The sequence below is a fragment of the Lolium rigidum genome, chromosome 4 (assembly GCF_022539505.1).
Source record: "Lolium rigidum isolate FL_2022 chromosome 4, APGP_CSIRO_Lrig_0.1, whole genome shotgun sequence".
Taxonomy (NCBI): domain Eukaryota; kingdom Viridiplantae; phylum Streptophyta; class Magnoliopsida; order Poales; family Poaceae; genus Lolium; species Lolium rigidum.
In genome coordinates, this window is record NC_061511.1 from 22,809,339 (window position 1) to 22,834,844 (window position 25,506).

General features: G+C 47.8%; 1 protein-coding gene across 2 annotated transcripts; it reads left to right on the forward strand.

Moving 5' to 3' along the window:
• Nucleotides 1-11,603: 11,603 nt before the first annotated feature.
• Nucleotides 11,604-22,090, forward strand: LOC124708157 (bifunctional riboflavin kinase/FMN phosphatase-like). Of its 2 annotated transcripts, none has more exons than XM_047239845.1 (11): nt 11,604-11,710; nt 12,636-12,767; nt 12,867-13,053; nt 13,977-14,107; nt 19,577-19,646; nt 19,737-19,802; nt 20,396-20,550; nt 20,638-20,733; nt 21,349-21,500; nt 21,571-21,654; nt 21,739-22,090. In XM_047239845.1, exons 2-11 carry the CDS (start codon nt 12,692-12,694, stop codon nt 21,901-21,903), a joined length of 1,182 nt encoding a protein of 393 aa, XP_047095801.1. In that variant the 5' UTR covers nt 11,604-11,710; nt 12,636-12,691; the 3' UTR covers nt 21,904-22,090. The 2 variants fall into 2 exon arrangements, with proteins under 2 accessions (XP_047095801.1, XP_047095800.1); XM_047239844.1 differs by lacking the exon at nt 11,604-11,710 and adding an exon at nt 11,849-11,989.
• The last annotated feature ends 3,416 nt before the right edge of the window (nt 22,091-25,506 follow it).

Sequence of the window (25,506 nt, forward strand, 5' to 3'; positions counted from 1 at the left end):
TATGAGTTAACTCTTATGCAAGACTTATTAATGCTTGTCTTGAAGTACTATTCATGAAAAGTCTTTGCTTTATGATTCAGTTGTTTACTCATGTCATTACCATTGTTTTGATCGCTGCATCCACTACATATGTTTACAAATAGTATGATCAAGGTTATGATGGCATATCACTTCAGAAATTATCTTTGTTATCGTTTTACCTGCTCGGGACGAGCGGAACTAAGCTTGGGGATGCTTGATACGTCTCCGACGTATCGATAATTTCTTATGTTCTATGCCATATTATTGATGATACCTACATGTTTTATACACACTTTATGTCATATTCGTGCATTTTCTCGGAACTAACCTATTAACAAGATGCCGAAGTGCCGGTTCTCGTTTTCTGCTGTTTTTGGTTTCGTAAATCCTAGTAACGAAATATTCTCGGAATTGGACGAAACGAAGACCCGGGGGCCTATTTTTCCACGGAGCTTCCGGAAGACCGAAGAGCATACGAAGTGGGGCCACGAGGTGGCGACACCACAAGGCGGCGCGGCCAAGGAGGGGCCCGCGCCGCCCTATGGTGTGGGCCCCTCGTCGGGCCCCCGACTCGCCCTTCCACCTACTTAAAGCCTCCGTCGCGAAACCCCCGAGGCGAAAAACCACGATACGGAAAACCTTACCGAGACGCCGCCGCCGCCGATCCCATCTCGGGGGATTCTAGAGATCTCCTCCGGCACCTCTGCCGAGAGGGGATTCATCTCCCGGAGGACTCTACACCGCCATGGTCGCCTCCGGAGTGATGAGTGAGTAGTTCACCCCTGGACTATGGGTCCATAGCGGTAGCTAGATGGTTGTCTTCTCCTCATTGTGCTTCATTGTTGGATCTTGTGAGCTGCCTAACATGATCAAGATCATCTATCCGTAATTCTATATGTTGTGTTTGTCGGGATCCGATGGATAGAGAATACCATGTCATGTTAATTATCAAGTTATTACATATGTGTTGTTTATGATCTTGCATGCTCTCCGTTACTAGTAGAGGCTCTGGCCAAGTTTTTGCTTTTAACTCCAAGAGGGAGTATTTATGCTCGATAGTGGGTTCATGCACGCATTGACACCAGGACGATGGACAGAAAGTTCTAAGGTTGTGTTGTCTTGTTGCCACTAGGGATAAAACATTGGCGCTATGTCCGAGGATGTAGTTGTTGATTACATTACGCACCATACTTAATGCAATTGTCCGTTGTTTGCAACTTAATACTGGAGGGGTTCGGATGATAACCTGAAGGTGGACTTTTTAGACATAGATGCAGTTGGATGGCGGTCTATGTACTTTGTCGTAATGCCCAATTAAATCTCACTATACTTATCATGTCATGTATGTGCATTGTTATGCCCTCTCTATTTGTCAATTGCCCGACTGTAATTTGTTCACCCAACATGCTCTTATCTTATGGGAGAGACACCTCTAGTGAACTGTGGACCCCGGTCCATTCTTTAATACTGAAATACAAATCTGCTGCAATACTTGTTTTTACTATTTTCTCTGCAAACAATCATCTTCCACACAATAAGGTTAATCCTTTGTTACAGCAAGCCGGTGAGATTGACAACCTCACTGTTTCGTTGGGGCAAAGTACTTTGGTTGTGTTGTGCAGGTTCCACGTTGGCGCCGGAATCTCTGGTGTTGCGCCGCACTACATCCCGCCGCCATCAACCTTCAACGTGCTTCTTGGCTCCTCCTGGTTCGATAAACCTTGGTTTCTTTCTGAGGGAAAACTTGCTGCTGTGTGCATCATACCTTCCTCATGGGGTTGCCCAACGAACGTGTGAAATACACGCCATCAGGGGGAAAGGCTGTAATATCCCAGGTTTAGAGCCGATCGAGGGGTAGATTTTAGAAAGGGATGTGCATTGCATTGGAATTTACGGGGAAATTTCGCGCTTTTAAACAAAAACTGCATCGAAGAGGAATAAGTTTCTCTCTCGACACCTTACAGGGTTAGGGTTTCGAGAGTGCGACAAACTTGTTCCTTATCAACTATATTAGGGTTTTGAGAAGAGAGAAGAGATATTGCATCACAATCTTAAGTTGCATGATTGAATTCAAATTTAAGTTGCATGATTGAATTCAAACCAAAGTTGAATTTGAATTTCACATTCAAACATTACATAAAGATCTTATATTTCAATTGTGAGGAAATTCATTAAGAAAGTAATCAATAATACACATTATGAATAATGCAAACAATAAGTAAAGCTCATTAGAGAAAACCTTGAGCTTTATTGATTATCACACAATATACATTGTCTTTACAATATTCACAATTGAAATAAATACAACTTATTACAAGAATTGGAATAATAGAAAAAGAAAAGGAAATTACAATTCAATGATCCATCCTAAAACTACAAGCTAATATTCATTTAGTCTTAAGCTTGATGATCTTCATGTCCATTTGATCAATTTGATCCCTGCACACAAACACAAAGAAAACAAGTGTTATGCCAAGTGGCTATGCCACTTGGCAGGTTAGAAAGAAAGTGGAAAATTGAGCAGATATGCTCAAGTTTCTGCCGAGCAGGTCCATGCCATAGATAGGACCAAGTCCAAGTGCACGGCACTTGCACACACACACAACCGAGCAGCACACAAGGCTGTGTGCATGTGTAACACACACACACACCGGGTGAGTCACCACAAGTCTGCAGGTGGTCTTGTCGACCAACAAGAGCAAGCCATCGGCATATAAAAGCTTTTCCCGGCCAAACCCTAGTCACTTGACTCATCCATCGGCAGCACCGAAGCTGGTAAGAACACCAAGAACACCAAGAACAGCTAGAACGGATAGAACGACCTTCTTGTTCAATCTATTCCAACACACCACCGAATTAAATCAAGCTCATCAAGTCACCGGGAGGAGCAGGGCAAGCAAAGCAACCATAAGATCAACACGAGAGGCAAACCTCTACACCAACAACACATTCTAGGAGCTGGAGTGAGGTATACCAAGCATCATGGACAAACCGGATGGTTTTGTTCATATATAAGCATATGCATCAAGCACACATGATCAACGGGGTGTGATACCCAAGATTGTGTCATCATCTGGTTATTAAACCATATGGTGCAAGTAAGAGCAGAAAGGCCACTGGTCAATCATCAAAAGGGAACAACATATATGACAATAGTTGCATAACTGAAGCAATCCAGCAAGAGATGAGAGCACAAGTCAGCCTAGTTACACACACTTAGCACCTACAGCTAATTGACCATCAGACCTAGATAGAATATTGTCTGTTTGATTTCAACATCAAGAGCCACTGGCAATTCCATAAATGGATCACCCAGAAAGCATTTGGTAAGCAACAGCAAGCCAACAAATAGGGGAGCTACCCTAGGGCAGCACATGATTACTGCCAGGGTCACCTCAAACCCTAGAACAGCCAAACCAACAAGCCAAATACAATTATCATCACCCTGTTTGGGTTCAAAGAAGGGCTAGGGGTCCCAACCACTGTGGGCATCCATCTAGACTAAGCCAATCAATTGTGATGATCATCACCGTATCACGATTCACATCAATTATCCACTTCATCAATTAAAGCAACACGAGATAATTGATATTAACAAGCAAATCTTGGATTAAACATTTGCTAAGGATCCAGAGGATCACTGCAAGTATCAGCTGATGCTTGAGCAAGCACCAGCACTGATCTGTGCCACACACATACACCTAAATAGGTAACAGCAATGCACAGGCACAAGTAAGCAAACCAATTATCAACTGTTGATGATCACTGGATCATCAGAGCTTGCCATAGCATGCTAGGGCATGCTAGGGCATGCTAGAGCATCACTAAGCAACAGAGCATGGACCAAACATTTAATTGGCCACAGATAATCAACAAGTGTGTCTCAGATAACCAATGGGATAATCAAATGATTGTATCCAGAAGCTCATCCAAGGCTGGATGAACCACTGGATCAAGATACATAAGTACAGCACTTAGTGCTCATCACAGAACCAAGCAGTTAAACCAACAGTAATGCTCAATCAAGCATACACATGTAATTGAGCACAAGGGACGGCATATCGGTGCCACGGAACTTGCAAATTGCAAGGAATACACATGGTAATCAAGCCAGGGCAGCCAAATTGAATACACATGAGAGTCTAGCAAGAATAGTAACTCAAACAGAGGCACAGGGAGGGATCCAAGCCAGAGATGCAAGATTCAACAAGCATTTGGCTCTGGATCATGCACAGTAATGTGCACAATCAAGATAACAGGAATTAAGCAAAGCCACTAGGCAGAATAGGGCAACACAGTAGCTAGGATTCATGGAAGTAGCACAAGCAGCAGCAGCACACGCCACACAGCAAGCTAGGCGCAACAGCAGCAGCAGCTAGCACGGCCAGAACCTCTACGAGGACAAGCAGGCCATGGACAAGCTAGACGAAGAAGATGTGAGGAAGAAGAAGTAGAAGGGAAGGAGAGGAACTCACCAGGGAGGAGGTGGCCGACGCGGTCATGGCAGCCAAGGCGGCGCGCGCGGAGCACGGCGGCACCGAGGCACGGCCAAGCCAAGCCTGGCGACCACCACCACACCTAGCGCTGCACCACGCGCAGGGGAGGCGCCTGGATGAAGGGCCACAGCCTCTCCAACGCACGGCGGCGGCAGACGCCGTAGGTCTGGCGTACTAGCGGATCGATGGCGGGCGAACGGCGGCGCCAGCGACAAATCGGCGCGGACCATCTGGTTCGCCGTCGAAAGGCGACCCAGATCCACAGCTCCTCGTCGCCGGCAATGGCCTGGGGCGGCGGGGATAAATCGGCGACGGCGGAGACGATTCTAGTCGCCAGAGCGAGAGGGAGAGATTAGGGTTAGGACACGGGCGCGAGGTGGTGGGCGAGTGAGCGACCGCTCGGGTCGGTTGGACCCGAGCTGGTTTAGCCCAACCCGCTGGGCCACCCTGACAGGTGGGCCCAGGGGCAAAGATGACTTTTCACAATTCAATAAAAACATGAAACTTTGAAATTCAATAGAAAATTGATAAAAGCTCTTAAAAATAAATTAAAAATATGAACAAGGATCAACATAAAATTCTCTATTTGAATAAAATACCAAACAGAATTTTTGAAGACAATTAAGCATAAATCCTACTTTGATGATTTGAATAAGAATTTAAATCACACATATTATTTTCTAAAATGAAAATAAGTCCATTAATGCATTTGGACTTTAAAAACACCTTGACAATATTTCAAGGTTTATTTACCCTAAATCAAGTATCTCCAAGATGTTCTTAGTATTTAACCTTCCACATGAAATTACAACGACATTGGAAGGGGGGGACAAACCCTAAAATTGGAATCATGCATAATTGCTTCTTTAACCATTGCCCTTATCGGACAATGATGCTATTTTTCAGAACCAGAGGACAAGGGTCAGTCCATACCATCCAACTGCAAAACTTTGCAGTGTTCGAGCAAGTTCATCACTTGCTCATGTCATTTGAGTATTTCTATCAAATTACTTGCAAAGTATTATGGTTATCACTATTGCATAAAAATCAAAACCACTACTTTCATAACTATGAATATGACTATGTGGTGGGCAATGGAACCATGGATTGTGTTGATATGGTGGAGGTTCCATTGCACGGGTTTATATCCATCTAGGATTAAACAACAAATGTCGCCGATGATTCTTGTGCCGTAATACCCGTGTTAACCATAAGATCCGGAGTGGGACGGAGTAGTCAAAAGTGTTTCCACCTCTCGTTCATCAACGGATGCGCTTACCGTAGCGGTTGTATACGGCGGAACAACCGGAGGGTGGGGATCCCATTCTAATTCCCCACGGTAAAGCATTGCTTGCCGTAGCGGTTGTGTCTTGCGGAACAACCGGAGGGTGGGGATCCCATTCTAATTCCCCACGGTAATGCGGTCTATGATGGGTTGCGGCTACCGGCGTAGGAGTGTATGGTAGAGCCCAGCACATGTCGTCGTGGTCGGGGTCCACCCTGAAATTACGGGAATAATGGGACCGGCGTGGACCCAGGGTCGAGGCATGCAACAACGGGTGGGTGTTCGAGGTAGCGGAGGAACATGATTGGCTAGACCTTATACCGGGCCTCACACCGAAGGAAGTGTGGACGGGAAAGCTGCCCGGTTGGCACCAAGGTTAAGATCTCTTATGGGTAAAGCAACACACCTCTGCGAGTGTAAAGAATCGTGACCTGTCACTCCTCGTTCGGGATAAGGAGCTGCGAACGCGGCCGGAAAGGAGCTCCATGAAGTTCTAGTAAACCGGTGAAGGCTGACGGACATAGCTCTTTGGAATAAAAGCAATCTCTTGAAGAAATGTTTACCAAAACTTGCATTGGTATTAGACTTTCCGGTCTAATATCGTAGCTAGTGCATTAAACACCTCTTATCTATAATGAACTTGTTGAGTACGCTCGTACTCATACCACTCTTAAATCCCATGCTTAGATTGTCCGAATCGTCCGGAGGAGGACTACGACAACCACGAAGGAGCCGAGATCATCGGCTATGAAGAACCGGACCTCTCGGGAGGTATTGAAGGCGTAGACTATCTCATAGTCTACGGAATCGGGAGGCTTCCGGTGGAGATCAAGCCTAGAAGCACCAAGTAGTAGTTGTAGCCGAGCGGTGGGAACACCTAGTATTTAGTCGCTCGTGGGAATAAATGTATAACCTAGTGAAACTTCTATATTGTAAGATAAGGTGGGTTTGCCTCGAACCCCGGAGTATCCCTCTTAGGACCCAAGAGGAGCTCCAAGACAATATATGTTTGATGCTTGTAATAATAAGTGAATGAGTTATGGACCCTGCTATGTTCTGTTGTACTACTCTGAGGGATGTAATATTTGCGGAATGGAACTTCGTGAATGTTATATCAATGACTGGCATACTACAACATGCAGTGGTATGCAGGGTCACCACAGCGAGCCACGCCGAGAACTTCGGGCCGCTCATCGGCTTGAGCGGCGGGTCCTCGTGGTACCAGCGGCCGCCCCGCGTGAAGTCGAGGAGCTTGTCCGGGACGAACTGCCCGCCGTCGTACTTGCAGGCCGCGCGACGGCTGCCGGTGGCGGATCTTTTGCAAAAAAGCCGCCACGCTTCCTCCACGGTGTCCGGCGAGCGGGATCGCTTCGATCCGCTCGCCGGCGAGGCGCTACTGCGGCGGCGGGAGTCCATGCAGGATCTGGGGTGGAATGCGGCGCGGGGGAGCGACTAATTGCTCGCCGGAGCGGGAGGAGGAGGCGGTGGCGCACGGCGGAGCTAGGGTTGCGAGTGAGGGGTTAACCCCTCACTCGCACCTGCGCCGATATAAGTACGGGGCGACGGGGCCGATTTCCTGGGCCCCGTATTCCGCCGAAACGGGCCGGCCCGAATACGGGGCCTGCTAGATGCCCAAAATCGCGCCGGCCCCGTATCCCGCCGGAATTTTACGGGGTGGGCGGGTTATACGGAGCCTGTTAGACATGCTCTAACCATGGTTACCATGGAGACTGTCCGGGTAGAATGTGTCGCCGTGTTCGTCAAAACGACCGCCGCATCCCGTGAGCATGCCATGGAGGACATGGCCACGGCGCGGGACGCCAGAGAGCAGGGCGACTTTGTGCCCGCACGTCGATCTTGGAGGGTTGCCGGATGGAGCTCGAGTCGCGGCCGTCTCTCTCGGTGGACGCTAGGACCCTGGCGCTGGTCGCTGAGCTGAGGGAGATGAAGGACAGAGGCGGAGACCAGGCGGCGGTAAGAGTGGTGCGGCCGCGCGTACATACTGGCCGCCCTGAGTGTCCACTCGTGGCAGTGCGCCACGGCGCGCGGCGGCGACTCGGCGGACCTCGCCGGCCTCACCCACACCTACCAAATGCCCTACATGGAGGAGATGAACCGCTCGCCGTCGCCGGGCCGGGGCGGGGCAGAGGGGCGTTCACCCGGGCCCTCAACAGTTAGACCCTAGTCTAAGATTTGTTTACACACTTACTACATTTATATTCATACTCTTTAGGTAGTAGAGTTTAAAATAATTCTACAAAATATAGAAGATTAAAGTTGTAGCTTAACGTGTCTATACTTAGACTCCTTTTTTAATATGCAGAACAACACCGACTCTCATAATTTTTCTCTCTGATTATTTCTATTTCTCGCAAACAATACACATGTACACAAGTAGAAATAAATAGTTTCAAACGTCTTCACCAATATTCTGAAGACCATGGATCTTAGACCATGGATCTTTCAACTCTAAATATTACTTAGTTTGTTATTACATTACCTTAATATTTATCTTTCTGCATAATAATATTTTTTTATGTTTTTTATGTGTGACCAAGTGGTGAAGCTTGACTGAGATAATTAAGGGGCCTAGAACACCAATCATGCTTAAACTTCAAGTAAGATATATAAATTTAGCATAAATAGATATTTTTAAGGAATTTTTTAGAGTAGGGGGGCCATGGCCCCCTGCCTTAGAAAAGCTTAGCCACTATGAACAAGGGGCCCTTTGTGTCGTTTCGCCCTAGGGCGCCCGAAATCTATGAACCAGACCTGTCGCCGTTGATCGCGCCGTCCCACGCTCTCGCCCCGCCAGTTGGTCAGGACGACCGACCAAGTCGTTCTGCACGACTCTGGCTTGTGAATTAGATATGTGCTACGGAACACGGAGTAGAAAACTATAGATAAGACTGTCACTACACCAGGATAACTCGTTGTTAATTTTGCCTATACAAACTTTGGGGATGGTTCCATAACTTCATCAATTTTAAGACCGGGTCAGTTCAGTTTTAAATTCAGGCAGAGATGCTTAGAGCAAGTACAACAAAATCTAGTCAGCTAATAATAAAAAATAAAATATTATATACTTGCTTAGTTGAATGAGTGAAAATAAGAAAGAGAAGATAAGCGAGTTGTCATGCAAGGAACAACTCTAGTACGTGCACCTAAATATTATGTGAGATAAAAGGTGGACCATATTTTGATAGAATAGTACATTCTTAGAGGGGAGTGATGTTTTGGCACATGGGAGCGTATGCTCCCTTTATTTTGAAATACATGTTAGACACATTTTAAAATGTTAAAAACATTAAAACAAAAATTTCGCACGTAGATCTTCATGTGCTACGCGCTCACAAAGTCGTTTCATGAAAAATCGACATGTCATGTGGCGTGTGTAAAAAAGACAAAATTCGGTGTTGAAACAAAGACTTGTCACAAGATAAATTTTCTCTTTTTCGCTTAGACTACAAAAAATATCATGTTTTCATAAAACTTCACGAATACACATATATTATGGAGATGTACATGTAAATTTTTTTATCAAAAATTTTTAACACTTGGAAATATGTTTTTATGGTAGAGGGATCATACGCACCCGGGAGCCGAATTGAGTTTCTGATTCTTAGAGTCAACTATCGTATATGATATGGCAAACCACTATAGCCAGTTGCTGGCTACACTATTGTTCTTGCTCTTATGGAGTTAGGGTGTACGTACATGTACCTGTTTATGAACATCTACGTATTTACCGTGTTTAAAAAATAAAAAAGTTTTCTTAAAGTCAAAGAAAAGTTGGTGTAAAGAAACATAAAAATAACAAACCAGCCAGCGGAACAAATAAGGAGAAGTTGTGAATCAATAGCATACATGTACACCTGCGCTAACTCCACATTATCATCGTAAAAAAGAATCTCATAGTGGTCATGAGTATAGTGCAAGTAATTATACTTCCTCTGTTTTAAATTATATATTTTTTTAGATATTTTAAGGTGGACTACATAAAGATCTGAAATGAGTGAATAGACACATATTATGTGGAAAGGTGAGGTCTACAAACATTAGTTCAACAATATTCATTTGCAAAAGAAAAAATTATTGCACCTGCATTCCAACATAACATAAAGTAGAACATGTATATGCATATGCCGAACAAAAAATTCAAACTATGTTTCCCCTGGACAAGCTTTCAGATTGTAACAATCTAACCAGATCTGAAGCAAAACTGAACCCAACAAAAGAATACTCCATACATTCAAACTAAATAGAGATTATACGAAGAACAATTTAACACTAAAATTCTCCAACACTTGACACTAATGGAGTTTGCACTTACCACTAAAATCTGTACCACCGAGAACTATCATTGAATAATGGTTCTGTGTGCTTCACAATTAGGCCATTTCACTTGCACACTTTGGCATAAAAAAACAACATAGTTAACCTCCAAAATACTCACAAAATACTAAAGTTAGCCCCAAAATCCTAACGAACAAAGTTCTAGATACTAGAATAGATTTCCATCATATATAAAGACTATCATCACAAGTAGGAGCTGGGGCTGAAATGACAATGTGTTATTCATGCACCACATTTTCTCCTTTCTTGTTGGCATCATTCTTCTTTTGTTTTTGCCAATGAAAATAAAATAATTAGTGTAGGATGAATGATAAGATCATATAGGACTTTCTAGATTGCACCATATATTTGATCCTTTTATTGTTGATGTGGCTTATGTTGACTTCCGCTTTCTTTTGCGCAATTTTACAATCCAAGTTTGGGTTCTCTTCATATTTTTTTGGATTAAATATCCCTCTGTTGTGCTGCGTTTAGAAAGTAAGTTGCTTGTTACATATTCGGGTCAACATTTCCTTGTTCGTTGCTTGGTTCATTCGTAGCACTAGTAGATGCACTGAGTTTGCAATCTAGCTTTGGACCAACGAAATCAAATGCATTTTCTAACAACAAACAACATTCTTTGGAGTCATCATTTTTTCTAAAGTGAGAAATTTGTCAGATAGATTCTTGTATCGAAGCATAACTTCTAGTTTAGGATTTTCACCATATTTTTTCCTTGCATGTCTAATATACCTTTTCGGATTAAGTTGATATATGCCACTACAATCATTGCGTGTTACTTTCAGCCTTCTAGTGGCATTTTTCAGAAAATGAAAATTGCAATTGAATTCTCAAATGTGCAATAATTGTAGTGGCATCTAATTAATTATTTTTGTGCTTATCTGGTCCATCTCTTTTACAACTAGTGCGTTGGCATTGGCTTTGTATTTATTAAATGGAATTTTTTTAAACCATATACACACAATATTCCTTTCCTATTGAAGATCATACATGAAATTGTTTGGGTCAAAGGATCATGCATCACTATATGCTCATCCTCAAAAGTTTCATCCAATCTCCCAATAAAAACTGCATACATGTTCATGGGACGTAAGGGGTACTCCCATGAAACATGTATGCAGTTTTTATTATTTCCGTCCAATGCTTTGGCACATGCACATGTACATGAAGTATTTGTGAAATTCCTTACGTCCCATGAAGTATTTGTTATTTCCGTCCAATGCTTTGGCACATGCACATGTAACTATGGATCTTTCGTGCTAAAAAGATAAAAGTGAATCCTAATGTATAAAAAGATAAAAGTTCTAGGCAGATAGCTGCGGACCGTTGGACGTGTATTGGACGCTGGATGGAAGGGGCCAGGTTTGCAAGTACGGAAGTACCTGAATCCTAGTCCCATTTGTCCATCCACACCCCACGTCATTGTTCTCTCGCGATAGGACTCGCGCTGTTCCCCTCTTTCCGTGGCGCTCGGAGCAGCCAACCACAGAGGCCCGCGGCAGGCCGGCGGCCGGCAGACCGCGCCGGCGAAAGGACAACCCCTCTTGCCCCGGTACTCCTCCTCTCCTGGTTCGTGCTTGTCTCGTTTTAAGTTCCAATTTTCGTTAAAATCTAGTTTTGGTAAGCTCGTTCTAGTTTCTGATTTTGGTGATCTCGCTTCTCGGGCATAGCCTGCGCTTTCGATCGGCAACCGCAACGAGGCGCCTCTCGCTTGGTTCTTGTTCTGTGTTCTCCTGTGCTACGGTCACCGACTGTTGACCAACTGTGTTACTGGTGCTGCTTGCCTGCTCTACTGCCGGCTCTTATTATTATTATGCACACCAACTATTTGGTAAGAGGTGTTATGTGGCTGTGTCTACTCTATATACTATGCGAACTAACTGTTTGATGAAATGCTCACCCGGCCAACCTATCCTGTTGTAAGTATGAGCCTTGGAACATACTGTATTTCGTTGCACACAAGTACTCCCTCCGTTAGGGATATCCCTAGATCATCAATTTGACCAACGTAACAAAAAAAATTACAGCACAAAAATTAAATAAGAAAGTAGAACATGTGAAATTTCTGATGATATATGGTTTGTAATATATACCTTGTATCAGTACGTTCATCAAATTTACGACCTAAGGATACACGCCGGCCTTATAATCCCTAACGGAGGGAGTAGAGACAACTTCATCACCAATTGGGAGGAGGTTACCAAATTCAACCTGATACACCCATCCAAACACCAGAACTGTGTATGTTCTTGCAAATGGTGGTCTATGCCATCCAAAGCATGGATGAACAAATGGTTTTATTTATAATTTCCAGTTCAGGTTTATAAGCGAACGGTAGGATCTGTTCAGTGTTTTGTAATTTAATATATGTAGTTATTTATAGATATGAAACCCATTTTTAAATGCATTGCTGGACTCACTTCACAGTTTACGACCATTGATGTGGTGTGTGCCTGAATTGTTTGGCTATATGACAGGTTGGTCTTCCCGAATAACTGGTCTCTTGCTACATTAAGCTCTTCTGCTCTTGGAAATGGCAGCGCCAAAGCCCATTTCTAGGCTTATTTCTCACGTCATTCTTGATCTGGATGGTACCCTCTTAAATACAGGTGACTGGGAGTTGCAAAGTTTTCCTGTATTCAGAGTTGATTTCCAAGTTAAAACTCTAAAGTCTCATCTTTGCGTACCTTGTTTGTACCATTTGGAAGATTGCGTCGTAAGCCAAGTGCTGAAACCATTTCTTGTAAAAAATGGGAAAAAGTGGGACAGTAAGAAAGCTCACAAATTTATTGGGAAGACACCTTCTGAAGCTGCAGCAGTTGTTTTAGAAGATTACGGACTCCCTTACTCCACCGAAGAGTTCCTTTCTTTGATAAATCCAATGTTCAGCGAGCAGTAATGTCACTGGAACCCCTTTGTACTTCTCTATGTTTTGCAAAATGCATATTTTAACCATGCAACTGCAGTGGGACATTTATTCCATTTTGGCTGCATTTGGCCATTTGCTTGATAAAGTAGATTGGTTAGTTAATTGTTTATTGTGCAAGTATCTGTTTATTGCCAATGTTCTTTCTCCCTGTACTTTCTTTTGAGTTACTGAATACCCTTGGTAGCCTACTTTTGAAAAAAAAACTCTCAAATGCTGCTACTAGAAATCTTAAATCATGCCGTGCTGAGGTGTGTCTATGTTCTTGTGTTTGCATCTGCATATGCACTTGTTATGCATTAACATCGGCATGCTTCGCTGTACTGGACTGAATAATTCATGGAAACGATAATAATACAATATAGGTTGTGACTTGAATATATCTCCGTGTTTTATTAGTACAGGCATATTATGCTGCTTTCATGCTCGTCTACAAGCAAGCATCTGGTACTACCATTATGAGGTTTCAATGCAAAAAAAAAAAGGAATTTCACATTTATGTCTAGTATGCTTTAAAATTGCGCGGCAAATCACAGCCGAAGGAATTCTGCAAATGAGTAGCAGAATTACGTGTAGTAGCTTTTAGTTAAGCCCCTTCGATGCAATTTAAACAACGAAGTGAAATCTGGGTATAGTGCAGAAAGTACTTCAGTAGAAAGGAAAAAAAAATCCTCATTCTAATTGTAATGAAGCATGTTTAAAGCTCTTTATGACGATTTTCTTAGTCACTTTTGGTAAGGTTGTTATTGGTATTGGGCATGATGACAGAAGCAGTAAAATTTTCTCATGATGTAATGTGTGTAAATAGTCCTGGAAAAAATCTCAATGTATTTTTCGCTCGCTATCACATTCCTTCAGATTAATGAGTAGAATATTTAATTTCATATCGCAGATGGGGCAATATAAAAGCTCTTCCAGGAGCTAATCGGTTAATAAAACATTTGAAGAGTAACAGGGTACCAACTGCTGTAGCTTCCAACTCTTCAAGATCAAACATTGATTCCAAAATTTCCTGCCATCAAGGTACCCTTTTCCGGTTTCCCCTTCTTCAGAGAAATCTGAAATCTTCTGTTATGGTCGGTTTGACCTATACACGCAGGAAGCCCACTAGTGGCTAGTTATGGGCTTAGCCCAAGTAAATTAGGGGCTTAGCCCAAGTAAATTAGGGTTTAGAGGAGGCCGTCCTCCTATATAAACACTTGTATCCCTTCGAGATTAAGCGGACAATATTCGGTATCATTCTTGTCTCGTCTCCTGAAGGGAGACGGGAGACCCTGTGCCCCCGTCGCACCAACCCTAGCCGCCGCCTCCTTCCTCCGCGACGGTGCCCAGCCGCCGGCGCCGAGCTCTCCAACCTCTCCGCCCTCACTTCCACCCTTACAATCTCCGCCCTAGACCCGGTAGAACCCTAGTCTCTACCACTTTGGTATCGAGTTGCCTAGGTCTCATGGGCTCCAACGGCCCCCCGTCGACCCCATCGCCGCCACGTCGCCGCCGCCACCAACACCACCACCGCCACCGCCGCCGCCTCCAACGGAGACCAGGCCGCCGCCGCCCCCACGGGCCTCGACCTCCTGCCCGCTACTTTGGCGGACCTCGCCGACGATCTCCGCGCCATCCGTTTCGAGCTCGCGGAGATCAAGGCCGGCCAGCACCCGCCGCCCCACCGGCCGCCGTTCCGCCGCCGCCCCCGCCCCCGCCTCCGCCGCCGACAACGGTCGCCCCGCGTGGTGGCCGCCATCGCCTTCGCCAATTCCCACATGGATCGACGCGTCGCCCGTCTACACTCGGACTGCGGCGCGGACGACGGTTCCGGCAGCCCGCCCGCCCCTTTGGCGGTCTCGGCGGGTTTGCGGCCCCGCTCGCCGCGAGCACGTCCTTCAACCGGGCCGCCGGAGGGCGCCCCCGAGGTCCCGCCTCCGGCACGGCGGCCGCCCGCTTCACCAAGGCGGAGTTCGCCGCCTACGACGGCGCCACCGATCCCCCGAGCCGGGCCGAACCGGTGTGAGCGGTTCTTTCGGGGCGGCGGACGCTCGGCGCCGACCGCACGTGGATCGCCTCTTATCACCTACGGGCGCCGCGCGGACTTGGTACTACGCCCTCGAGCGAGGACGAGGGCGGGATGCCATCTCGGGAGCGCTTCCGCGACACCGTGGCTCCGGCGGTTTGGGCCGACCCTACGCGGAAGCCGCCTCGCCGAGCCGGGACGCCTCGCCTTCACCGCCACGGTCCGAGGACTTCGCCGACCGTTTTCGAGCGCTCGCGTGCCATGCCCGGGCGTCTCGGCGCGGCGGCGCGCCGATCTCTTCGTCGGCGGCCTCCCGAGCTACATCCGCGTCGACGTCGAGATGCGCGAGCTGCGGACTCGCGGACGGCCATGTACTACGCACGGGCCTACGAGCGGCGCGCCATCGCCATGCGGCGGGTCTACGCGCAACGTGGCGGCGCTCGTCCCGCGCTCCGAACCGCCCCGACGCCCGCCGCCCCGCCGCGCCCCGCGTCGGCCGCCGCTCCCGCGGGCCCTCTCGCGCCGACTCGCCCCTTCAAGCGGCCGGCGGCCGCGGAGCAGCTCGAGCGGCGCCGCCGGGGCCGTGCTTCAGCTGCGACGAGAAGTACGCGCCGGGCCACACGTGCGCCCGCCTCTTCTACACGGAGACCGTCGACGACGCCGACGTGGAGGCCCTCGCCGCCGAGCTCGCGGCCGCCACCGTCACTGAGGCCGGTGTCACGACCTACGCGCCGGTCGACGCGTCCGCCTTCGTCGTCTCTCTTCATGCTATGGCGGGCATCAAGACGGCAAAGACGATGCTGCTCCCGGTGACGATCAATGGGGAGCGTCTCCGCTGCGCCGGTGGACACGGGCTCGACGCACAACTTCCTATCCAACACCGCCATGCGCCGCCTCGCTCTCCGGCCCGGCGGGATCGAGAGGTACGGCGTCACCGTCGCCAACGGGGACCGACTTACGTGCCGGGGCGTGGCGCGACGAGTTCCGTGCTCGTAGGCGACGAGCCATTCTCCATCGGCTGCGTCGGCATCGACTTGGGCTGCTACGACTTCATCCTCGGCCTCGACTTCACGAGCACCTTAGGCCCCATCCTTTGGGACCTCGACGTGCCGTCCCTCATCTTCTAGCGCGAGGGCGGCCGCCGTGTTCACTCGGACGGGCTTGGGCAGCACGCGGTGCATCCCCGCGGCTCCACCCGATGGCCGCCACGCTTGACGAGGCGCACCCGCTCCTGGCCGACTCTACGCGGCGGCGACGGCGACCTCTTCGACGAGCCGCGGGGCCTCCTCCCTCGCGGCCCCGTGACCACCGCATACACCTGCTGCCGAACACGGCGCCCGTCGGCCGTGCGGCCGTACCGGTACCCCCGGCTGCGGAAGGACGAGCTCGAGCGCCAGGTGGCGGTCATGCTGGCACAGGGCATCATCCGGATTTCGACGTCGCCGTTCTGCGCCCCCGTGCTCCTTGTGCGCAAAGCCGACGGCACGTGGCGCTTCTGCATCGACTTTCGCGCCCTCAACACCGTCACGTCCAAGGACAAGTTCCCCATCCCCGTCGTGGATGAGCTCCTGGACGAGCTGCATGGCGCGCGCTTCTTCACCAAGCTCGACTTGCGCTCGGGCTATCATCAGGTGCGCATGCACCGGACGACATCGCCAAGACGGCGTTCCGCACTCGCCATGGCCACTACGAGTTTTTGGTGATGCCGTTCGGCCTCTCCAACGCGCCGGCGACCTTCCAGGCCACGATGAACGACGTGCTCAGCCCCTACTTACGACGCTTTGTGCTTGTTTTCTTTGATGATATTTTGATCTACAGCGCATCCCGGGCGGAGCACTGCAGGCACGTGGCCATCATCTTCAACGAGCTTCGAGCGCATCGTCTTCATCTCAAGCGCTCGAAGTGCTCGTTTGGCACGACCTCCGTCGCGTACTTGGGCCACGTCATCTCCGCCGACGGTGTCGCGATGGACGCGGACAAGGTCGCCGCCGTCGCCGCCTGGCCGACGCCCCAGTCGCCGCGAGCTCTTCGCGGATTTTTGGGCCTCGCGGGATACTACCGGCGGTACATCCAGGACTTCGGCCTCATCGCCGCGCCTCTCACGCGCACCGCTCGCCGCGACGCTTTCTCCTGGGACGAGGAGGCGGCCACGGCCTTCGCCGCCTGCGGCGGGCACTCACGACGGGCCCCGTTCTTCGGATGCCGGACTTCGACGAGCCATTTGTGGTGGAGCTGCGACGCCTCCGGCATCGGCTCGGCGCCGTCCTTCACCAGGGCGAGGGGCCACTCGCTTTCTTCAGCCGCCCCTTCGCCGCGCGCCACCACAAGCTCGCCGCATATGAGCGCGAGCTGATCGGGCTGGTCCAGGCAGATGGCGGGCGTATCTTTGGGGCCGGACGTTCCGTGTGCGCACGGACCACTACAGCCTGAAGTTCTTGCTGGATCAGCGCCTGCTCCACGGTGCCGCGGCATCGGTGGATCGGCAAGCTCTTCGGCTTCGACTTCACCGTCGAGTACCGCCCGGCCGCCTCAACACGGTCGCCGACGCCTGTCCCGCCGCGACATCGACGACGCCGCGGACGCGCCCACGGTCGGTGCGGCCCTCCGCATCCACTCCGGGCCATCTTTCGCCTTCATCGACGAGGTTCGCCGCGCTACTACCGAGGCCGCGGATGCGCGGCCAGCTGCGCCGGCGCCCGGCCGATGGCGAGCTGGCCGCGCCATGGCGCCCGGACGAGGACTACTCCTCCATGGGCGCCGCATCTTTGTGCCGGATCATGGAGACCTGCGCCACCGGGCCTTGTCCTTGGCGCATTCTCGCGAGTCACGAGGGCGTCCGAGAAGACCCTGCACCGTCTCCGCGCTGATTTTTACATTCTAGGGGATGGCGTCTCGGTGCGAGGCCGGGTGCGAGTGTGTCACATGCCGGCGGAACAAGACGGAAACGCTCCGTCCGGCGGGCTTACCGCAACCGGCTGGACGTGCCGTCCCGGTGTGGGCGGACATCTCCATGGACTTCATCGAGGGGCCGCCGAAGGTTGGCGGCAAGTCCGTCATCCTCACGGTGGTCGACCGTTTCTCCAAGTACGCGCACTTCATCGCCCTCGGCCATCCCTATACGGCGGCGTCCGTGGCACGCGCCTTCTTCGACGGCATCGTTCGCCTCCACGGGTTTCCGTCCTCCATCGTCGGTGATCGTGATCCCGTGTTCACGGGTCACGTCCGGAGGGACCTCTTTGGGTTGGCAGGCGTGAAGCTCCGCATGAGCACGGCGTTTCATCCTCGGACGGACGGCCGGTCCGAGGTCGTCAACAAGATCATCGCCATGTACCTGCGCTGCATCACCGGCGATCGTCCACGAGCTTGGGTGGACCGGCCGGCGTGGGCCGAGTACTGCTACAACACGTCCTACCACTCCGCGCTGCACACTACTCCCTTTGAGGTGGTCTACGGGAGGCCACCACCGGCGATGCTTCCCTATGCGTCTGGCATGGCCCGTACTGAGAAGGCGGATGACCTGCTGCGTACCCGCGACGAGATACCGGGCCGAGGCACGCCGGCGACTTCTTCGAGCTCGGCGGTGGCTAGGAGGTACTATGATGCTCATCATCGCGAGGCGGAGTTTGCGGTGGACGGCGGGTCCGGCTCCGCCTTCTTCACCGGACGACCCGGTCCTTGGACCCGCGCTCCCGGCGCAAGTTGGGCCCTCGTTACGCCGGTCCTTTCCGTGTCTTGGAGCGCATCGGCAAGCTCGCCTACCGCCTCGAGTTGCTCGCGGGCTCACGCCTCCACGACGTCTTCAACGTCGGTCTCCTCGAAGGCCTACCGGGGCGACCCTCCTTCCGCACCACCAGCTCTTCCACCTACTTCGGATGGGCGTCTCGAGCCTGCCCCGGCGAGTGTGGCTCGCGTGTTGAAGGCCCAGCAGCGCCGTGGTGTTTGGCACGTCTTGGTGCATTGGACGGGCCCGCCGGAGGACGAGGCGACTTGGGAGAAGCTTGAAGATCTCCGCCAGCAGTTTCCGAAGTTCAGCTCGAGGACGAGCTGTTTGAGAAGGCGGGGAGAGATGTTATGGTCGGTTTGACCTATACACGCAGGAAGCCCACTAGTGGCTAGTTATGGGCTTAGCCCAAGTAAATTAGGGGCTTAGCCCAAGTAAATTAGGGTTTAGAGGAGGCCGTCCTCCTATATAAACACTTGTATCCCTTCGAGATTAAGCAGACAATATTCAGTATCATTACTGTCTCGTCTCCTGAAGGGAGACGGGAGACCCTGTGCCCCCGCCGCACCAACCCTAGCCGCCGCCTCCTTCCTCCGCGACGGCGCCCAGCCGCCGGCGCCCAGCTCTCCAACCTCTCCGCCCTCACTTCCACCCTTACAATCTCCGCCCTAGACCCGGTAGAACCCTAGTCTCTACCATCTTCATGTTCTTCTTTGTATTTAGTGAAATGGTATATCAAGTAAATAACTCTTATGATGTATAGGTTGGAAAGAGTATTTCTCTGCAATTGTTGGTGCAGATGAAGTAAAGAAAGGAAAGCCATCACCAGACATGTAAGAGAATGTGCTATATAATGTTTTCATTGCTGATACCCTATGGATTTGTCATATTTATCTCATTTAGTTGCTCCTGTTCTGCTCAAGATTTTTGGAAGCTGCAAAAAGAATGAACGCTGACCCTTCGAACTGCCTAGTAATTGAGGATTCCTTGTAAGTTTAGCCTTGGCTAACTTTCGGTTATTTATGTTAATGTTCTGTGCATGGAATGGTTACCTATTTACAATATGTCACACTCTGCAATATAGACATTTTTTGGTGGAACACTTTTTGATTGGCATGGAAATTTGGTTTTCATTTCTGAAAGCTACATGTGTGGCTGCGTGCAATGAAAATATAGTTTCAGTAACCATTTGATAGCTTCTGTGAAAATCAAGAAATGTATTTCTTGCTTTTTTTTAAGAAAAGAACTTTGTCCGTCTATTTGACAGATAATTTCTGATATGACTGGTCTTCCACATCATAATTCATAACAGCCTACAGTGGTACTACTTGATTAATTCACTTAATAATATTAGTTATAAATCTCAGAAATTGTGTGCAACACTGATAATTTTAAAAGATGTGGATGGATTGGCGCTCCATATACTTCATTCTGTAGATATATTAGGTTTACATCCACCACCTTTATAATTGTATTGTTTTTCTGATCTGCACTAGCATTACTGGCTTCGCTGTTTATAGTTTAGCCTGCAGTGTCATAGAAACCATATAACTCTAACATAGTCACTTAATGACTGTGCCAGGCCAGGTGTTTCTGCTGGTAAAGCTGCAGGAATGCATTTCATAGCTGTACCTTCAGTACCCAAAAGGACTGATGAATTCAGCTCTGCTGATGAGATTATCAATTCCCTCCTTGACTTAAGGCCTGAAAAGTGGGGTTTGCCACCCTTCAATGATTGTATGTTCTAATTCTTTGGACCATCTGTCTATCATTCTCAACATTATGGACATACTCAATTTACCTGGTTTTCATTTTTCTGCGTAGGGATTGAAGGTACCTTGGCAATAGAACCATGGTTTATTGGTGGACCTGTGATCAAAGGTTTTGGCCGTGGTTCTAAAGTACTAGGAATACCAACAGGTATGGTAGAACATGCAAGTTGCAGATAAATTTCACTAGCATGTTTTAAGACTCCGAAGAGTACAACGTGACTTCACATGCGACTTCTACAATTGTTTTTTTCATGATACTGTGTTATTCGTTTTGTTCATTCATGGACCTTTTTTGTTCATTCGTTTTTTTTTTAAATTCTAGCTGTCCTACTTCCTGTTACCAGTTATGTGTTTTGACTTTTGAGTTACTTGAAAAGCCGCTAGACAAACCAATGCTTCTAAAAGTCTAACTGACTCCGTAAGATGCATCAATCGTTTCATGCTGGTTTATAGCACCTAAATGAAATGGATGTTATATAGCCACTTGTCCCTTTATTTTCATGATAATGCATTTCTGAGTTTACTTAATTAATCAAGTTTACTATGCATGCATAATCTGATTATTCGATAAGATTTTTTGGAAATGTTGTATGAAAAGGGTTTCATACAGTAAAAAGAGACTCCTGTGACACTGACAAATTCATCATATCTTGGATGAAATACGTTCTGTTGGAATTAAATATATACTCTAGTTCACGTTTTTGGTTTTTTAATAGCAGTACACTCCTGATCACTGATAGTTTTATATTTGTCTGTCTTGTAGCGAACTTACCGGCAGAAAACTTTTCCGACATACTGTCAGAGCATACATCAGGTGTATACTTTGGCTGGGCTGGACTTTCAACGCGAGGTGTATATAAGATGGTCATGAGCATTGGCTGGAACCCTTATTTTGACAACACAGAGAAGACCATTGTGAGTGTTCTTTACACAAACCGTTCCATGCTTAGTTATATTAATTTGTTCTAAATGGCATTAATTTCAGGAACCATGGTTGCTTCATGGTTTTGATGAGGACTTTTATGGAGAGGAGCTGCGCCTTGCTATTGTTGGGTACATCCGACCTGAGGTAATTGAGGACCAAACGACATTTATACTGGCAAAAATAAGTTTCATTTTCGCTTACTTGTGACATTACTTCTCAAATGTTTAGGCCAACTTTCCATCGCTTGAGAGCTTGATAGAGAGGATTCATGAGGATGGGAGAATAGCAGAGAAAGCCCTAGATTTACCAGAATATGCCAAGTACAAAGACTCGCCATATTTGATAAACCCTTTGCAGCAGGGCACAACTGTTAATGGGAACGAGGCAGAGTAAGAGTTCAAGTGACCCTCGAGGTGCCTAGAGAGAGGCTTCCGCACATTATTCTATCTTTTTGAGAACTTTATCAGAACTTTTGCTGATTAACACCCAGCAGTGGTAGTATTCTACCGCCTAAAACCTGGAGCTTCATATTTTATAATTTATACAACGAGAACTGTGAAGATGGTACCTTCTCTGTTGAGTTTGTAAAGTTCTCCATCTTCGCAGGTTGTTACTTCATAAGTTCTTATCTTGTGTTTATAGAGCAACAGTCAGCAGAACGGAACAAATTAGCACACATCATCTCGAAATTAACTTGTCGGGTGAACTATGACGAATAACAAAGATCAAAGTTCGTATCTAAATCATCACCCTCTTCGACCCAAAACAAAGATCATTAAGCTGCATACGGCTCTTTGATGTGCAGTATTCCAACCTATAAATAGAAAACACCCTTCATTTTAATGTCATGCTTGTACCGATTCTATAGGTTTTCATTTGCGCTGAAGTTTGATTCCATCGTAGAAAAAGCAAAAGATTCTTACCAAGAGGTTTAAATGAATTGCAATTTCCTATGAAATATAGTGTAAAAGACCCCGTTTAGATGCGTAAACAATTCCTTAGAAAACATTTCAATGGGATCCAAATCCTGAATACTTATGAAGCTATGTCGGTTCAAGTGGTAAATAGGGATAAATCATTGATTTTGTACAACAAAAATACAATGAGAAGAGGAAAGGAAGAGTTGATGAATATTTTGGGTTTGCAGCATGAAACTTCGGATGGGAAATATCTGGATCTACCCATGTACATTGGGAGACCGAAGGCAAAGTGCTTCCACTATCTTAAAGAAAGAATTTGGGCACACATTCAGGGCTGGAAGAAACGCTTTCTTTGAAAGGCGGGCAAAGAAATTTTAATAGCAGTTGTGGCTGAGGCCATTCCGATATACGCTATGTCCTGTTTTGACTTGACAAAATGATTTGTGTGATGAAACTAGCAACATGATATATCGCTACTGGTGGTACCAGCAAGACGGTGTGCACCATTCGCATTGACTAGGTTGGGAGAAGATGACCTTGCCAAAGGAACAAGGAGGGCTCAGCTTTAGAGACCTCCATTCTTTTAACCTTGCCATGCTTGCACGACAGGCTTGTTGTTTACTCCGGTCACCATATTCCTTGTGTGCATAGGTGTTATGAGCAAAGTATTTGCCAGATGGCAACATATTACAAGCCACCGCAGTACCCAGGATGAGTTATATGTGGTGTAGTATTTTGAAGGGTGCCGAGGTAGTTAAAGAAAGGATGATTGGGAGAGTTGGATCGAGGGAGAATATCAGGATCTGGTCAGATCCATGGATACCAAGTGACGAGACTAGACCTCTGTCTACAGGAATCACACACCATTACACACGTATCTTAACATGGGACGAGCAACTAGTTTGGCAAACTTTTTTAGTGCAAGAGATGCTACTGACATCCTTAGCATCACAATGAGTGAGGAACATGATAACTTCATTGCATGACAATTTGATCAGAAAGGTTTGGTTTGTTCTCTATCAGGTCAGCATATCGTGTCCATATTGAAATGGTATGGCATGAAAAAATACCATTACAGGAGATAGCAGTTCCGGAAATCTGTGGAGAGAAAAAACATGAAACTTTATTTGAAATCTGAACTACCTAGCCAATGTTCGACACTTTATGTGGCGCTTCGCCCACAACATCCACCCTCCACGAATGAATATAGCTAGACGTGGAGACAAGATGTGTGGTGTGCAATAAACTATTCGAGGATGAGGGACATCTTTTTTTCATATGCAAAGATGTTGAGAAGTTATGGACAACTACATAGAAGGATCATGTGAGACAAGCTCTTTTAAAGGTACAAATAAGATAAAACCCCACAAGGTTCCACCTATGCGCCTCTTCGAGAATCGCATGAAGAAGAAAGGCTTCCCTCCCACAGTTGTTCTTGAAGATTCGAATGTTCCGCTCATATACGTGATCGGGTCTATCAATTAAGATATGTGATAGTTAAAATACGCGTGTTGTTATCCTTGAGGCTTGTCTCTTTCTTGATCTCTCTAGGGCCGCCAACCCTATGACTCTCTTCTTCAATCTTGATCTAAGCTCTCTTTCTTCATTGGAGGGGGATGCGAACACTAGAGTTTTCCATCTACGTGTCAATGCACGAAGACGGAAGAATCACATTCTACGCCTCAAGCACAATAGTGGGTGGGTCACGGAGCATAACCAAAATAAGAGCATCATACACAACCACTTCAAAAACATAATCAAAAGGGGCCCTCCGCGATCTAAAAACTTCAATTGGACAACGATTCCTTCCACACAGTGTGACTTATCACTCCTTAGTGGGGAGTTCACGGAGGAGGAAGTCAAAGCCGCGGTGGATGGGACCGCTTGTGATAATGCCCCGGGCCCGGATGGCTTTACGGGGGCTTTTTTTAAAGCTTGTTGGGGCACAATAAAGGATGATGTCATGGCTGTGGTCAACCAATTTTCGAGCTTGCGCACCAATCACCTTCATTGGCTCAACTCCGCTAACATTGCTCTCATTCCAAAGAAAGAAGGAGCGGAGGAGATCACCGACTTCCGCCCAATAAGCCTCATTCATGCCATCGCAAAATTAATATCCAAGATGTTGGCCACTCGTCTTGCACCCTACATGAATATGCTTGTCTCAAATGCCCAAAGTGCCTTCATTAAGAAAAGGAGTATCCATGACAACTTCTTGTATGTTCGGAACTTGGCAAGGAAACTACATAGGTCCAAGACGCCAACGCTTCTATTCAAGCTTGACATCAAAAAAAGCTTTTGACTCGGTTAGATGGGACTACTTGATGGATTTGCTCCAACACTTGGGCTTCCCAAGCAAATTTCGGGATTGGATCGCTGCCCTCATATCAACCTCATCTTCAAGAGTGCTTCTCAATGGCATCGCCGGAGACCCCATCAAGCATAGAAGGGGGCTCCGACAAGGGGACCCGTTGTCTCCTCTCCTCTTTGTGTTGGCCATCGATCCACTTCATCACATTCTCCGGAAGGCCACCGAACAAGGGCATCTCCATAAGTTGAGGGGGAGGGCTCCCACGGTCCGCACCTCTCTTTATGCCGATGACGCCGCTATTTTCATGGTTCCCAACAAGTATGACATCAACTACCTTTCTACCACCTTGCAACACTTTGGGGATGTAACCGATCTTGTCACTAATTGCACAAAAAGTCAAGTGGCGACGATTAGATGTACGGAGCTTGATCTTAATGACATCCTTCAAGCCTTTCCGGCTTTCCATACAAGCTTCCCAATGAAGTACCTCAGACTTCCTCTTTCGGTCACTAGGTTAAAAAGGATACACTTCCAACCGTTACAAGATAAAGTGGCCGCCAAGCTCTTGCCATGGATTGGGAAACATGTCACCATGGCTGGCCGGTCCACCATTGTTAAGTCTGTCCTTACTAGCATTGCCATCTACTACATTACCGTCCTCAATGTGCCGGTTGAGGTGCTCATGAAAATTGATAGCATTCGAAGAGCCTTTCTTTGGGCGGCAAGTGATAAAGTCACCGGAGGAAAATGCAAAGTTAGTTGGGA

What these genes read in the sequence shown, in the direction of transcription:
- LOC124708157 (XM_047239845.1), top strand. Translation starts at nt 12,692, where the DNA reads ATGGCAGCGCCAAAGCCCATTTCTAGGCTTATTTCTCACGTCATTCTT. An exon ending in AATCCAATGTTCAGCGAGCA is followed by an intron (nt 13,054 to 13,976) that starts GTAATGTCACTG and finishes TTCATATCGCAG; the next exon opens with ATGGGGCAATATAAAAGCTC. An exon ending in ACAACACAGAGAAGACCATT is followed by an intron (nt 21,501 to 21,570) that starts GTGAGTGTTCTT and finishes CATTAATTTCAG; the next exon opens with GAACCATGGTTGCTTCATGG.